The sequence below is a fragment of the Dermatophagoides farinae genome, chromosome 3, assembly GCF_024713945.1.
Source record: "Dermatophagoides farinae isolate YC_2012a chromosome 3, ASM2471394v1, whole genome shotgun sequence".
Classification (NCBI taxonomy): Eukaryota; Metazoa; Arthropoda; class Arachnida; order Sarcoptiformes; family Pyroglyphidae; genus Dermatophagoides; species Dermatophagoides farinae.
The window spans coordinates 986,632-1,003,308 of record NC_134679.1 but is presented as its reverse complement, the minus strand read 5'-3'; the positions used below and the strand labels follow the sequence as shown (position 1 = coordinate 1,003,308).

General features: G+C 30.4%; 3 protein-coding genes across 3 annotated transcripts in view; 1 reads left to right on the top strand and 2 right to left on the bottom strand.

Moving 5' to 3' along the window:
- Mlc1 (Myosin light chain alkali) overlaps positions 1-16,677 on the bottom strand; it is a 95,115-nt gene that overhangs the window by 62,406 nt on the left and 16,032 nt on the right. The gene's annotated exons all lie outside the window — the stretch shown is intronic.
- Positions 1,003-15,251, top strand: LOC124498357 (uncharacterized). Its single transcript, XM_075729119.1, is given in 13 exon segments — positions 1,003-1,083; positions 1,171-3,678; positions 3,810-5,513; positions 5,578-5,843; positions 5,909-6,037; positions 6,099-6,276; positions 10,731-10,866; positions 10,934-10,964; positions 10,966-11,054; positions 11,181-11,262; positions 11,329-11,456; positions 11,532-11,781; positions 11,863-15,251. Coding segments are annotated over 12 exon segments (6,198 nt in total). The 5' UTR covers positions 1,003-1,083; positions 1,171-3,149; the 3' UTR covers positions 14,539-15,251.
- Positions 8,767-10,544, bottom strand: LOC124498162 (uncharacterized). The gene is made up of 2 exons (XM_047061881.2): positions 9,885-10,544; positions 8,767-9,667 (listed from the first exon to the last, which is right to left on the bottom strand). Exons 1-2 carry the CDS (start codon positions 10,297-10,299, stop codon positions 8,961-8,963), a joined length of 1,122 nt encoding a protein of 373 aa, XP_046917837.2. The 5' UTR covers positions 10,300-10,544; the 3' UTR covers positions 8,767-8,960.

The following is a 16,677-nucleotide window of genomic DNA, read 5'->3' as shown; positions in this document are numbered from 1 at the left end:
TATATTTTGGCCATGATGATGATGATGATGAACTTTTTTTTTCTTCACTTGAAAGAAAATTACTAAAAAGAAATTCTGTATGGCTGTGTGTTTGTGTACTTGTGTTATGTAAGACATTTATTCGCATTATACATGCATATTGGTGTGTGTATGTTGAGAGAAATGGAACATTTTCATTTCCTATATATATGTATGTTTGTTGTTGAATTCTGTATTTTGAATCCATAAGAGAATGATGAGAATAATTTTTTCTATATATCCTGAATCTATCTGTCTACATTTTTTTTTTCATTTATACATGTCAAATACGGAAATTTGCCAGCCAAAAAAAATTTTCCTCCCAATGCAAAATGTTTGTGTGTGTGTGTGTGTATGTGTTTTTGGATTCTTTATGGATCAAAATGAAACAACAACAACAGCATTTGTAATAACACACACACTACAGACCTACTCTTTCGTTTTTTTTTTAAATTCTTTCATTCATTCTTGTTCTGGTTTGGGAACGTTTTTTTTTTTTTGCTATCTATAGTGAAGGTTATACTGTCTTAGTCAAGGCTGAATTTGGAACACACACACACACACACACACAAAAACACTGGGTGAATATCGTCATCATATAAATAGCGTCATAGCGTTAGATTGCAAAATAGAAGAAAATCATTTCTTTTTCCTATATTCTGTTGTTGATGTTGTTGCTGTGTAACCAGAATCGAATTTCCTATAAATCCCCCATCACCATCACCATGCATATAGAATCTGCTTGATCGTCTGCCGTTTATTTTTTTGCCTTTTGTCGTTCAAGGCGAAAAAAAAATTCTGTTCTGCAAATTTCTAAAAAGATTCTGTGTAAGAATGAAAAAGAATTTTTTTTTTTGTTGGATCGATTCTGGATCGAACCACTACCACTACTACTACTACTACTACTACTACTATTGCTACTACTACTACTTCTGAATGTTAATTTTTTTTTTTTTTTTTTTGATTGTTTCCTTTCAATAGCTCGGTTTTCAATTTCAAAACCTTCAACAACATTGTAATGGAAATTTTTGTCCACTAAACGTAAAAATGTGATGACCGAATGATGTTGGTATTACGTTTATTAGTAAAAATTTTCTCTTTCCGTTTTATAACCATATCAATGTGATTCATGCATTTATTTGTTATATATAGAATGCCGTTGTTGGCTTCCATCATCACTAATGATATATAGCAGAAAAAAAATTGTCGGTAACATCATCATCAACAACAACAACAACAACAACAACAACAAAAAATACTGGTGGTAAGAAGAGCCATGAAGAAAAAAAAAGAGTTTTCCGAAACTTTTCCCTTTTTGCTTACTTTCCATCCATTTAGGGTACACATTCTATATCATATAATGGATGCTCATGCAGAATAGTATTTGTTTGTTTGTTTGTATTGGTTGTATTCTCCGTCATCATATATATATGAAAAACATCTTTACCCGAAAAAAAAAATCCGCACCCGTTTATTCATTTCTTCAACGATTCGGTTTGTTTTTTCATATATGACCGAAATATCGATTTTTTTTCCCAAATAACTTACAGAATTTCGGACCAACCACTACCACTACTACTACTATTACTACTACTGCAAGAATATATTTTATCAGTATCATCATCATCTTCATAAATAAAAGGAAACATGTCCATGTATATAGTGATATGATTGAGTTTTTTTTCCCTATTTGTCTGTAAAGTAAAATTCTTTTTTTCGAAAGTTTTCCTCGATTCTATATTCTGTGTGTTTGTGTGTGTGTGTGTGTGTATGTTGTTGGTCGTCGTATCGTCTTCATTTTTTTTTGTGAACAACCCTAAATTCTGTATAGAAAGAATCAAGCAACAGCAACTCAATGTTGATGATGATGATGATGATGATGTTCAAGAAAAAGAGAAAAAAAAACTTTCGAAAATAGCACCCAATATCAGCAATAACATCGACATCATCCGGGGCAAAACAAGCAAGAATGACGAATTTTTTTTTTATTTCTTTTCTCAAGAATTAGAATAGACGACAATAACAGCCAGCCAGCCAGCCAGTCAATCAGCTAGCACAATCCAGCCATAGGCAATGAGCCAACTCAACTAAGAAAAAGTGAACGAGAAAAAAAAACAACAAACCCAACCAAAATTCTAATCAGCCAATTCTTTCTTTCATTTTTTGTTATTGTTATTGTTGTTGTTGTTGTTGTTTAAGAAATTGAATGAATCGACAAACGAATTTTTTTTTCAACAACAACAAACTATGAAAAAGAAATGATTTTGGTGATGAAAAATATAGAATTCTCACTTTTTTATTGAAAAAAAAATTTATAAATTGCCCGTATGTGTGTGTGTTCTGTGAAAATTATTCTCTTTTGAATACGGAAATGACGGATTCATTTTCGTCGCATATCGTTCACCACCAATGATGATGATGATGATATAATCATCAACAGAATATTTACGAAAACAAAACAATTCATTTGTGTTGCGATTGGTGGTGGTGGTTTGTTTGTGCGTGTTATTCCAATGATCATTGTCGTTTCACTGTCCATCATAATGTGATTTTTTTTTTCTTGAAAAAAATTAAATTCCATCATCTTTTGATGAATCGAATGATCAGATAGAGAATCCATTCGGCACTAAATGATTTCATGGACTTTGCACTTAATACATTGTTCAATTGAATGTTTCCAGTTTTTGAACCGTTGTTTCTGTTTCTGATGAATTCCAGAATCACCGAATTCATTTGTCATTACAGAACGACGACAATAAAAATCGACCATTTCCAGTGAATAATTAAATAATCGTTTTTCGGTACACCAAAAACAAAAAAAAAGAAATGGAAAAATTTTCTTCCAGCATTTCATTTCTCTTGTCTTTCACTGCACGAATGGCCAATTCATCATAACAAGTTATATGAATGAAATTTAATTCAGCGTCCGTATCGTATTCATTCAAACGAAAAAAAAATCAATGAAAATTTCAAGTTTTTCAGCTTTTCAAAATAACAATGTGGATATTTATATGATTAACCCGGTGAATTTTCGTTGTTGAGATTTTTTTTTATTATTCAAATTTTCATCATTTTTTCATTATTATATCTTGGGGATCATCATCATTTTGATTCATCAAAAATTCAATTGAATGAATTTTTTAAATATGCGACATAAACAAAGCCAAAATCAAAATGTTGATTTGGATGGACCAACAACAACAACAACAACAGCAACAACAAAAACTATATCGACATCGACAACAACGACCATCACATTTGCCACAATCATTCGAATTCTTTTGACTGCCATCCAACAACAAACATTCGATTATGGATTATCGATAATAAAAATTGCTAAATTTTTATTGGGGCCAATAAAATCAATATTATCATGGTTATATACTCATCATCATCATCATCATCATCGACGAAAAAATCGACCAATTCATAAATACAATAATAATGAAACAGTGGTCAAAACAATGGCCAATGATAATGATGGCCATTGGAAAAAATTTTCATCATCGACATCATCATTAATTACATGGACCATATTGTTTTATTTTCAAATGATGATCATCATATCGTCGCCTTATTTTCCAATATTTAATCCAGTTTTAGCTATAAAAAATTCTGCTGCTACTGCAGGTGGTGATGGTGATAATAACAATGTTTTAGGTAAGTATAATGATTACCAGAATAATAATCTTGAATGAAACAAAAAAATTATTAATTTTTTTCTTTTTTTGTTTTGTTTTGTTTTGTATTCAAATTTTTGTTTTCTTTTGAATAATTTTTTATTTTGTTAGGTTTAAAATTAAATACTTTTATACCACATTTTGAGCCATTATATTATGATCGTCATAGATTATTACATCAATATACAAGATTAAAACGAAATATAAATGAACGTAAACAAAAAGATGATGATCGTATGACAAAGAAAATGAATATGGCACATGATGATAATGGTGATGATGATGATGTTGGAACAATTGGAACCAGTCCAACTACAACTAAAACTGCAAATAATACTACTACATCGGTACCTGTGATAATGAATTCCAGTGTCGATATTAGTAATAATAATAATAATAATATTGCAATTAGTAATCAACAACAACAACAACAAATACAACGTGATTTAATGAATTTTACATCAACAACAGCAACAAAAATATCATCAACAATGATACCATCATTAACTACAACAACCGTTACAAATACAATAATGAATCTTACGACTATTGCCTTTTTTCGTCATAATTGTCCATTACCATTATATGAACATGATGATGATTTTGATTTTATTGTCGATGATAATGATCAACAAGAACATTCTTCTTCATTCGATCATCATTACATTAAGGATATTGATGATGAAGATTTCAATGATGATGATGATGATCATCATCATCATATTCGTTTAGAATTTTCGGCTCATAATCGTAAATTTCAATTATTATTAAAAAGTCAAAGTGAAACTGTTTTTGCTCAAGATATTATGATTGAATCCACTGGTAATGAACGATTCACATATGATATGACAAATGTTATAATTGGTCATCTTGAAGATGATGAAGATTCAACGTTTGTTGGTATTATTACTAAAAATGGTCTATTGGATGGTCATTTGCAAACGAAATATGAAGAATTCTATATTGAACCAGCTGAACGTTATTTTGATCTCAATTTTGGAAATTATGATTTTCATTCAGTTATCTATATTAGTGGTGATGTAAATTTTCCATTGAATGCAACACACGGTGCTGCAACAATGGCTAATAATGATCATCATAATTTTTTTGCCAATGATGGAACAACATCAACAACAGCATCATTCTTTGTACATTATATTCCATTGTTTAATCCATTCCAAACAACAACAACTGCCGCTACTGTTGGTGGTGGTGGTAATTGGCTTTCTTCATTCCATCAAAATAATTTTGATTCATATCATGATGATGCTTTAGTAGATCAAACAAAAATGAAACGAAGACAACGACGTTCTACAAATATTTCAAAAGCTCATATTATGTCAATGAATGGCAATAATAAAAGTTCCAGTTTAATGGATGATAATGAAACAACAATTTTGGAAACAATTACCAGTAGCAGTACGGCAAGAAATGATAATAATGCAAGATTAATCGATGATGATCATCATGGTGGTGGTGGTGATAAACAGCAACAGCCACGACAATTGAAACAAAAACAACAACAAAGTGGTAGTAGTAGTAGTAGTAATCATGGTATTTATTGGCGTGATATGGATTCATTACATTATACGGAATCAGAACCATACGGTATAAAAGCAGTGCATCCACGTACCCATTGGATCGATGACCAACGACATCATGATCGTCATGTTGTTGTGGATCCGAAAAAAACAACTTGTATGCTATATCTGCAAGCTGATCATTTGTTCTATGAAAAAATGGGCAGCGAAGAAGCATGTATTGAATCAATGACACGTCATGTACAAAAGGTTAATAATATCTATAAAAATACTGGTAAGTTTTTTTTTGGACAAGTTTGCTTATTCAGGATATTAATTTACGAATTTGATTTCGATAGATTTTGATCAAGATGGTCGTCCAGATAATATTTCATTCTTGATTAAACGTATCAAAGTACATACAATGGAAGCATTAAAAGATCCTGAATATCGTTATCCGTCCACTTATGGTGTGGAAAAATTTCTCGAGCTTTTTTCTGAAGAAGATTACGATGCATTCTGTCTTGCCTATATGTTTACCTATAGAGATTTTGAAGGTGGAACATTAGGACTTGCATGGACCGGTGATCTTAAGAATGCCGGTGGTGTTTGTGAAAAGAATGGGGTAAGTTTTTTTTTAGTCATCTAATTGATTCATTTTTTTACATTTCATTTATTCAAATCTATCAGCATTATCGTGGTAGCCTAAAGAGCTTAAATACAGGCATCGTTACATTGCTCAATTATGGCAAACATGTGCCTCCCATTGTATCGCATGTTACATTGGCTCATGAGATTGGTCATAATTTTGGATCACCGGTAATTATTAATTGATTGATTTATTGAGAATTAATAATGATTTTTTGTCTATATCCTCTAGCACGATCCTGAAGATGATCATGCATGTACACCGGGCGGTGAAAATGGCAACTATATAATGTTTGCAAGAGCTACATCCGGTGATAAACGTAATAATAATAAATTTTCACCATGTTCATTACGTAGTATCAATGCTGTATTGAATACAAAAGCCAAAAGTTTAAAAGGATGTTTTCAAGGTGAGTATCGAAGTGAATCGATTTTTCTTTTCTTTTTTTTGACATTTAAAAGATAGAATTATATATCGACATTATGAAGAAAAGAGTGAGAGAGAGAGAGCGAGAGAACGAGTGAAAAGTTTGTCATCACAACTTTGATGTGACTAGATGAAACCTTTTAGTCTTTTTTTCGATTCGAAACTACAATGAAAATGATTCCAATTCATTTCAATCATCATTTTATTGATTTTGATTATAAAGTTTGGACAAACATAGAGACCAATAATAATATACCCAAAAATATATTTTGGTTGTTTTTTCATGTAACACACACACACACACACACATTGATATCGACCAACAGATCTGTGATTTAACCATAAATCGATTTCTTTTTTTTGTCTTGTTTTTTTTGCTCTTTCGGTTTTTTTTTCATATCAGGAATATTTCATCTTAGAATCTTGTCTAGCTTCATCATCTTCATTCATAGTATAGCTAGGTTTGATGTTTGTCTGTGTGTTTTTTTTTGTTTGTTTGTTTGTTTGTCATTGTTTTCATCACTGTATATGATTTGTTTTCTTTTTGTTTGTCTTTTTTTTCTTGGATTCTTTATCTCACTGTATTTTTTTTCTTTTTTTGTTTTGTTTTGTTAAAGAAATTCTTTTTCAACGTCGTCATCTTTATTCTTATTTTTTTTCTTTGCCTATACATTACCAGTCAAATCACACTTTTACAATTGTGACTATTACACTATAGTCTTCCATCTATATGTATGTCTGAACAACAAAAATATCAAGATTTGAGACCAAAAAAAAAAAAGAAAAACGAGCCTCGGTCCTTTGTTTTGGCCTATATATATTTTTTTCTGGTTAAAAGACTGTTTGTGTACTGCTGCTGCTGCTGCAGCTGATGTCGTTGTTGTTTCATTTATATGAAACTTTGTTTAAAAAAAATCCAAGAAAAGAAAAAAAAGAGACCATTTCATTGAATAAAATGTGAGAGAAAGAGAGAGAGAAAGGATGAAAAAAAACTTTAAGAAAATCGAAAATTATACTTTTTTTCTCATTCTTTCACACTGAATCATCATCATCATTCACTTTAATTCCATTAACACGAATTCAATATAATCAAAAAAAAAAGAATGGAGAAAAAAAATGAAAAGAAAAGAAAATTCTATTGTTTAGTATGCCGGTCGTGATGAAAAAAAAAAATGGGAAAACAAAAAAAAAGGCCAAAACCGATCTACAACAAACAACTACGACGATGACGACGACGACGACGATATCGGAACAATGAGATATATTCAATTATTTCAAGTCCCAATCATTATTAAACAACATCTATCGATGGACAAAAAAAGCAATGAGAGTTTTTCACTGTGACCTTTAATCTTACATTGAATGATTATGATTTTTTTTTCTGTTTTGTTTTGTTTTCAAAAATTGAAAACTGTATCCAGTCCACAGATTGTTTTCTCGTTACAATAACACAAGAGCCACAGATGATGTTTTTTGGTCCAAAACAAACAAACAAACGAAATGATGACTATGATGAAAATTGCTGCTGTTTTCTTGTATTCATCATAATAATCAGCGCCATTATTGGCAAACAAACAAACAAATTATAGAAAAAAAAATACAAGATGAATCTATTAATTTTTTCCCACTGTGTGTGTGTATTTGAGTGTTTTTTGCCACATCAAATAATATAAAATTTTTGCTGTGGTCAGTGTTGTTTGTCTTCCTATAATTAATATATTTTTTTTGCCATATAAAAGCTTTTTTTTTGTTTCTCTTTCCGGTTTCTACTGTGTGTGTGTGTGTGTTTTTGGATATAGTAGTATATACCAGAACTTTGATAATGATGTGCACAACATTTATTTTTATCATTATATCATTATTATTGATGAGAAACGAAAAGAAAATGAAAAAAGAACGGAATCACACAGAATCATCATCAGACCAAAAAAAAAATGGAATACAAATTTCAATTTGTAAATATAGAAAATGAGAATTTTTCTCACTTTTCTAATTGGTTTCTGGAAAGTTTTTCTTTCCATTCAACAACAACAACAACAAAAAAGATGAATTTATCAGAATACAACAGAATACAATGTGTGTATGTAAAACTGTCATTCAAGATCATCAGATTCTTGAGAGAAAAAAAAACGATAAAGTTTGATTGTGTGACAATTTTGATGTTTCCATAAAAAAAAAATTTTTTCATTCGAAAACAAACTTGATCTTATTTTGATGAAATTCGATTATATCTCACTTTTTTTCCAGCAAAATGTAAAAACAAACTTTACTTTTTTATTTTTTTGCTACTTGACAATTGTCGCGATAGTGACAAGTATTAGCAAAAAAAAAACTGCTCTTTTCTCTCTCTCTCACTGTGTGTGTGTGTTTCGATGACTTTGACAGTTTTATAAAAATTGAATTTGAATTTTGAAAAAAAAGTCGATGATTCAAATATGAATGCGAAGTGTATGTGAAGACGATTGCTTGTCGATTTTGTTTTTCAATTTTTTATTTTTATTTTTATTTTTTATTTTAATTTTAGTCGATTTTTTTTATGCAAATTCGGTGAAACAAAAACAATAACAACAAAAAAAGAGAGAACAAGTGTGTGTGTATGTGTTTGACTAAAATGATGAAAATGAAAAAATAAATTAAAGTGTCGAAATAATTGATAGTTTTAAATGATCACATTTTTTTTGGTTGATTTGTAATTTCGTTAGTAGTTTTTTCATTATGAATTGAATTTTCAGCTATTTGATCATCATCATCATCAGCATTTTTCGATTGAGTTTGTGAATTTTCAATTTCAACCATCGTGGTTGTCGTTGTTTCAATCATCGATTCTGATTCTAAATTCAATGGAATCATTTTGTCAAGATCAATTTTAGTGATTGTATCCATTGGCTGTTGTTGTTGATTGATTTCTTCGACAATCGATGATAAATTCTTTAATGAATCGGTTTCATTAATAATGGATGCATACAATGGTTTACCATTAGCCCAACCAATCAATACTGAACCAAATTGTTTAGCATTTTTACCGGTATTACTTAACGATACACCAAAACGTTCAATACTCCAGCCTAAATTTTTAACACCTTGACTCAATGCATTCAAACCAACACCAGCTAGTATTGAATTAGTACCGGTAACAACGGCCAATGGTTGTAGCCATAATTGACCATTTTGCCAGAATGTTGAATTATTTGGATCAGAACCCAATGTACTATGCCATAATTGTCGTCCAGTACCAATAAGACCGACTAATTGTGCTGCACCACCCGAAGCTAACGATATTGGAATGGAAACAACTGTACCAGTAATGCCTGAAATGGCAGCATTTGCAGCCAAAGTGCCAAGTTGAATTGGTGTAGCGATTGCAGTGCCAAGAGCTGAAAAAGCAAAAGAGAGAGAAAGAAAGAAAGAGAAAAAAATTAAATGAAAAAACAAAATAAAAAAAACGATTAAGTGATCAGCCATTTGGAAAAAAACAGAGAACTAAAAAAATTCATTTGTTCTAGATTCGTTCTAGATTCTGATTGTTTTCTGGCATGATGATGATGATGAACATGAAATGAAACAAAACAAAAAAAAATATCTAGCACTAACCAGCACCATTGGCAGCAAACAATCCGGGCAAAGATCCGGCAGCCGATCCGATTAGATTATTGAAAAATGTTAATGGACGAACAATAGCATTAGTGATACCAGAAGATAATGATTGGCCAAGATTGATGACAATATTTTGATGATCGATGGTCAATGCATGATTAACATCGGGAGTCATTTCCAATCTGGATACATTTGTTGGCGGTAATGGTAATAGTGGTAGTTCATTTGTGGTATTTGTCTTATTCACAGATAAATTTTCAATACGTTTTGACAATGAATTTGAAAACATTTCGAAAGATCCGTTAGAATCATTGTTTTGGCTTGAAATTGGTAAACAAACAATTGTATCCAATACTGATGCCAGAATAATCATTACCACTGCCATTGGAAACAAGATGATCATTTTTTTCATTTTTTTGTTTTGCTGTTGTTTTCGCTTGAAATACGAATGAATTTATGATGATGATATACGATGAAATGAAGAATCAAATGGCTAGAAACAAAACAAAAAAAAACGAATTCAAAGTTGTAAAATATGTCGACACAAAAATTGTAAAATCAAAATAAAAATGTTTTCATCATTTCAAACGATGCTGGTTTTTATATTCTACGATGATGGTTAGATGTGATGATCAATCTCACTCATAGTCTTATGTGGTGTTTGTGTGTGTGTTTTCATAGTTGAAAATTTTTTTGTTTTCATTGTCGAAATTTTTAATGTTTAAACTTGAAACAAACAAACAAACAAACAAACAAAAAATGAAAATTCAAACTTGACAGTTAATTTTTCTTCTTGTTATTTTTTCATCTTTTTTTTTTTTTTTTTTTTTTGTTTTCATTTAGAACCACAAGATGCAATATGCGGTAATGAAGTTGTTGAAGATGGTGAAGAATGTGATTGTGGCTGGGAAGAAGATTGTAAAGAACCATGTTGTTTTCCAATGCGTGCCAATTCACCACCAGATGAGCCACCATGTCGGTGAGTATCTTATTTATTATTACCCAATTAATATAGTATTGATTGATTTTCATTCATTTTCACATAGATTACGTCCAAATGTGATTTGTAGCCCAAGTCCAAGGTCCATGCTGTACACAGGATTGTAAATTAAAAGTTGGCAATAAATGCCGTGATGATAATGGCTGCCGTACAGCAAGCTATTGCAAATATCCTTTTCATACACAATTATTTGATGAAACAAATGATGTTTTTTTTTATTTTTTAAATTATTTCTCCTTAACTGCTATCTGGATGTTTTTTTTTATTCTTTTTTTCCGTTTCGAAATATCCACTGGTCAAGGTCCACAATGTCCACCATCAACGAATAAAGCAAATAAAACAATCTGTAATGAAGAATATGTTTGCTATATGGGGGTATGAGAATTTTTTTTTTTTGCTGTTTATTTTCATTTTTTTCTTTCATTTTGATTCCCCTCATAGGAATGTACTGGTTCAATATGTATGGCATATGGTCTTGAATCTTGTCAATGTAAACAAGGTCCAAATGATTCACCAGCAAAACTTTGTGAATTATGTTGTCGTATGCCTTCTGATGATAGTACTTGCAAGTATGTTTTTGTTTTTGAAAAAAAAAATTAAAATTCTGATGATTTTTATTTATTTTTTTCTTTTTCATCAACAAGATCTTCATTTGAATGGAATACAAGTCCATATGATGTACCGGATCTTTATGCTAAACCTGGTACACCATGTGATAATTATAATGGTTATTGTGATGTAAATCAACGTTGTCGTGAAGTTGATCCATCCAGCCCATTGGCAACATTACGTCGTTTATTATTATCAAATGAATCGATGGCATCATTGAAACGTTGGTTCAATGAACAATGGTTCTATGTTGCCGTATTGATTCTAATCACTGTTCTTATATTGGTAACCAATGCATTTTTTTCTGTTCATTTTTTTGATTGTAATGTTTTTTTGTTGTTGTTTTCTTTCAAATTCATAATTTAGTTAATGGCATATAAAGTATTCAATTCACGACGTTCACTTCGATTAACTAAAACTGATATTATGGAAGTTGCATTAGAAGCAGTTGCTAAACATCAACAAGAACAACAACAAGCTGCCGCTGCACAACAAGCTCAACAACAACAACAACAACAAGCACAACAACAACAGAATTGCAATAATAATAATAATAATACGACATCAGAATCATCATCCATTGGAACCAATTCAACAACAGTAGCGACAACATCATCTCAAGCTATTCATCTTCAATCATCAATTAAATCTACAAATTCTAATACTACTGCTAATTCTGTGACAAATACACCAGGTTCCAATTCTGGTGGAAATGTTTCATCATCAAATATAACAAATTCAAGTACTTTATCATCAACAAAAACATTAACATCAACAACAACAACAACAACAACAACGACACCAACATCGACAGCATCTAATCAAACAAATGTGAATCAAATCAATGCAAGTCCATCAATCCATAATAATAAAAATTTAAATAGTGCAATACAACAACGTAATTCGATTGATTCACAATCATCATCATTAATAATGGATTCTTATAGTCATGGTAAATCTTATTGTTCAGCTGCTGTTGCTGTGAATTCAAATGTTGAATCAACTTATTCATCATTATGTTCATCATCTAATAATCAATCAATGCAACAAAATACATATAATCTTGATTCGATTGGATCATCATCAAATGCTAAATCAAATTATCATCAATTTGATTCATCAAAACATCATGGCCATCATCAACAACAATCAAATCTTTATGGAACAAATAATGGTGGTGGTAGCAACAAAATTGGACAAACATCAAAAACACCATCACATGCTTTATATTTTCCGTCAACAAATAGTAAACAACAACAAAATTCAGCATTATATCATCATCCATTCTCTGCTACAAATACCGTTGGTCATAATAATAATGCTGCCATAAATTCCATTTATGGATATACAACAACCGGTGGACATCATAATCATCTTCATCATCAAAATCAATCAAATAGTCATCATCATCATTCAATACCATCATTATATCATCCATCGGCGACAATGTTTGGTTATCCATCGCAATCATTGATACCATCACAAGCACAAGTTCAAGCACATCATCAATCTTATTATGATACAGCTGCTGCTGCTGCTGCTGGTGGTGGTGGTGGTTTGGCTATTGTTGGTCATCATAATCATCCACATTATGGAACAACCACTGGAGCTGTAGCAGCAGCCGCAACTTATGAACCAACTTATGGTCGTAGTTATTATGGTTATACGGGAGGAAATATAAGAAATTATCCTACACCATCGGCTATTAGTTATTATCAACCATCTACTATTTATGATTATTTACCATATCCGAATCAAACTGTAGCTTCTGCTACTGCATCGGCCACTGCTAATACTCAACAACAAATTAGTTCGGGTAATAAACCACCACCATTACCTTCAATGGCAACTCATCCAAGTCTTTTGGGTACAACAACAAGTGGATTAAATCAAACGAAAAATTCCTTGTCATCATCATCATCGTCAACATCGGCAACACCATCACAGAATAATACAAATGCTATTGATCCATATGTACCAACAACCACAAGAAGATTATATTCTTCATCTAAAGATACATCTACTAATAATTATGGTACTACTACCACTACTACAATGACAAATCAACAACAAACAAAATCAAATTCAAATTCAAATCTACATCATTTTTATTATTATCCATCATCATCATCATCATCAAACAATAATCATGGTACAACATCATCATCAAATTCAAATTCATCAAATAAATTTTCACAACAACATTATGGAACTGTACAACGGAATAAGAATGGATCAACAAATCGACATTATCAACATTATTTTCCATCAACATTACATAATCATGCCATTTCAAATAGCAACAACAACAATAATGATCATCATTTTCATCATTCAACAACAACGCATCAACAACAATCATTATCATCAACGCGGCAACATCATTCATCACATCCACAATTATTGGATACACAAGCATTTAGTTTGCCAACAACAAATACACGTGGTAATCAAACTGCCAATAATTTATTAACAGCTGAATCAATTTATCATTCGTCTTCTGGTCATCATCAACAACAACATAATCATCATACACATCATTCATCTGCATCATCATTTCGACGACATACAACCGATATTTATGAACCATTGGCAACATTACCATCATTAACATCCATTAGTCATTTTGGTTATTCATTGGAACATTCATCTAACGGACATGAATCGGATTCTATTTATTATTCATCCAGAAATTCAGATAATTTCCATCAACATCATCATCAAACCACGGTGGCCAATGATTCATCATTATCACAACAATCGCAACAACAACAACAACAACATCGTCTACATCATTCCAATAGTTTTCATGGACATTTAGATGATTTAGATCATCTTTTATTATTTGATCAACAGATGGCGGCGGCAGCAGCTATTCCATCGTCAAGTCATCATAGTCATCACCATCATCATCAAAATATAAATTCAGCTACAAATACAATAAGATCATTACGAAATGATGATAGATATAGTAGTGGTGGTGGTGGTGGTGGTTTTAACATCCACAACAACAGCAACAAATCGATCTCGAGAATCACGTGAATCAGATACGATGGACCAAATTACAAATGATAATAATAAATTCGAATCAAATCTTCAAACATCACAACAACAACAACAACAACAACAATCATCATCATCATCAACGGCGACAACAACAAATAAACAACAACAACAACATTTAAAACATCCTGGATCAAATGGATGGGTTTAAATAATCATTCATTCACAATGAATTTATTGTTGTTACTTTGTGACTTTGTATACAAACTATTACAATAACGAAACAAAACAAAACAAATTCCAAGAAAGAAAAAATTTTCTTATTTTCGGAAACTCATTTTATTTGGGATTTAAATTCATTCATTCATTCATTCTGCACAAACTTTTTTTTTGATTCTTTTTTTTCGTTGCTTTTCCTGTGCCCAAAATCAACGGGATATAACCGTTTTTTTATATATATAACTAAAAATAGGGACACAAATCCCTGTGATCTTACATACAAACAAACACACACACAAATTTTCTTTCCATTTTCATTTAACCCAAATTATTCTATATTGTAAAAAAAAAATAATTGATTCTTTCCAGGGATATGACAAACTCAACACAGCAAAAAAAAAACAATTAAAAGACTCAAAACCAAACACACACACACACGTGAACACAAAATTAAAAATCAATGATGAAAATTGGTGTGTTGGTAAACAAATAAAAAAAAATTGTTGTAAATAAAGAAAAAAATGAGAAAAAAATTTTTTTTTTTGTCCATAAATTGGATATAATTATTCCATAACCTTGACACTATATCCTTTGCGATATACAGGTGGAATATGAGGATGATGTTTTTTTTTGTTCAAAATTATCGCATCATTAATCTAAAATTTCGAATTTATTCTGAACATGAAAAAAAACAACAAAAAAAATCATCATCATCATCATTATATTAAATAGGCCAACAAACAAATTTTCATTCCAAAAATAGAATATTCTGGCCTCTCTACGTGCGAAAAAAAACCTATTTTTTTCATTTTTGTTTTACTTCGAATTTTTCTGTCCCATAAAACTTTGAATCTATAGGAAAATTCATTTGAACAACATTTACGAATGAGATGAAAAATTTTTTTTTTTTCATTTATTTGCAGCATCGTTTTTTTTTCAAGCAAAACAAAAACAAAACAAACAACTGATCTGCCAACAGAAAACATCTGCGAATATTTTTGATGATGATGATGACGACAATTCAAAAATGGTGATGGTGGTGAACGTACACACAAACAAAAAAAAACAACATTGACAATCATCATCGATTTAAAATTCCATTCCATTTCATTTCATGATGATGTTGATAATAATATAATGATGATGCTCATTACATTACAGAATTTAAGAAATTTTGATTTGTTTGTTTGTTTGCTTTCTGTTTCTTCTGTTTTTGTGTAGAAAAAATTTTTTTTTTATTCTTAAATTCTATAGAATCGAATTCTTTATTTTGATTGCTATTTGAAGTGTTTATAAATTTTATTTTATTTTCTTTTTGATGTATGTCAATAAATGAGTGAATAAACGATAGTAATAGAAAAAAAAACGAAGAAATCATCATTCTATCGTGGAAAAAAAAATTCAAAACTGAAAATTACCAACATACACATAACATACAAGAATATTCAAACCAATTTTTTTTTCATGATTGAAAATCATGTTCAATCATTGGAACAACTAAACAACCAAACAACCGAACAACAACAACAACAACAACACCACAAACGACATAACATGACGAATCATGAATCATTGAATGATGAAACGATAAGAATCATCAAAGAGAAGAGAGAAAAAAAAAATAAAAAATTCATGAATAACAAAAAAAAACAAATGTCAATGAACGAAAAATAATGAAATGATAAAATAATCAAGTATCATCATCATCATCATCATTGTATATGATAATTAATAATAAATAACTCTATAATTAACTATAATAAAAATAAACTGGATATAATCGATGAATGGAAATGATTTTTAATCATTTTTTTTATAACATCTTCATCATCATCATCCAATGATTATGATGAAGATGATGATGATGATAAGAATATTAAAAGTTTTTTGAACTCAACTTTTCTCTTGTTGATTGTGTGTGTGTGTGTGTGTGTGTGTGTTCATTTTCTGGCAGCTTTA

What these genes read in the sequence shown, in the direction of transcription:
- LOC124498162 (XM_047061881.2), bottom strand. Translation starts at nt 10,299, where the DNA reads ATGAAAAAAATGATCATCTTGTTTCCAATGGCAGTGGTAATGATTATT. An exon ending in GTTTGCTGCCAATGGTGCTG is followed by an intron (nt 9,668 to 9,884) that starts GTTAGTGCTAGA and finishes TTGCTTTTTCAG; the next exon opens with CTCTTGGCACTGCAATCGCT.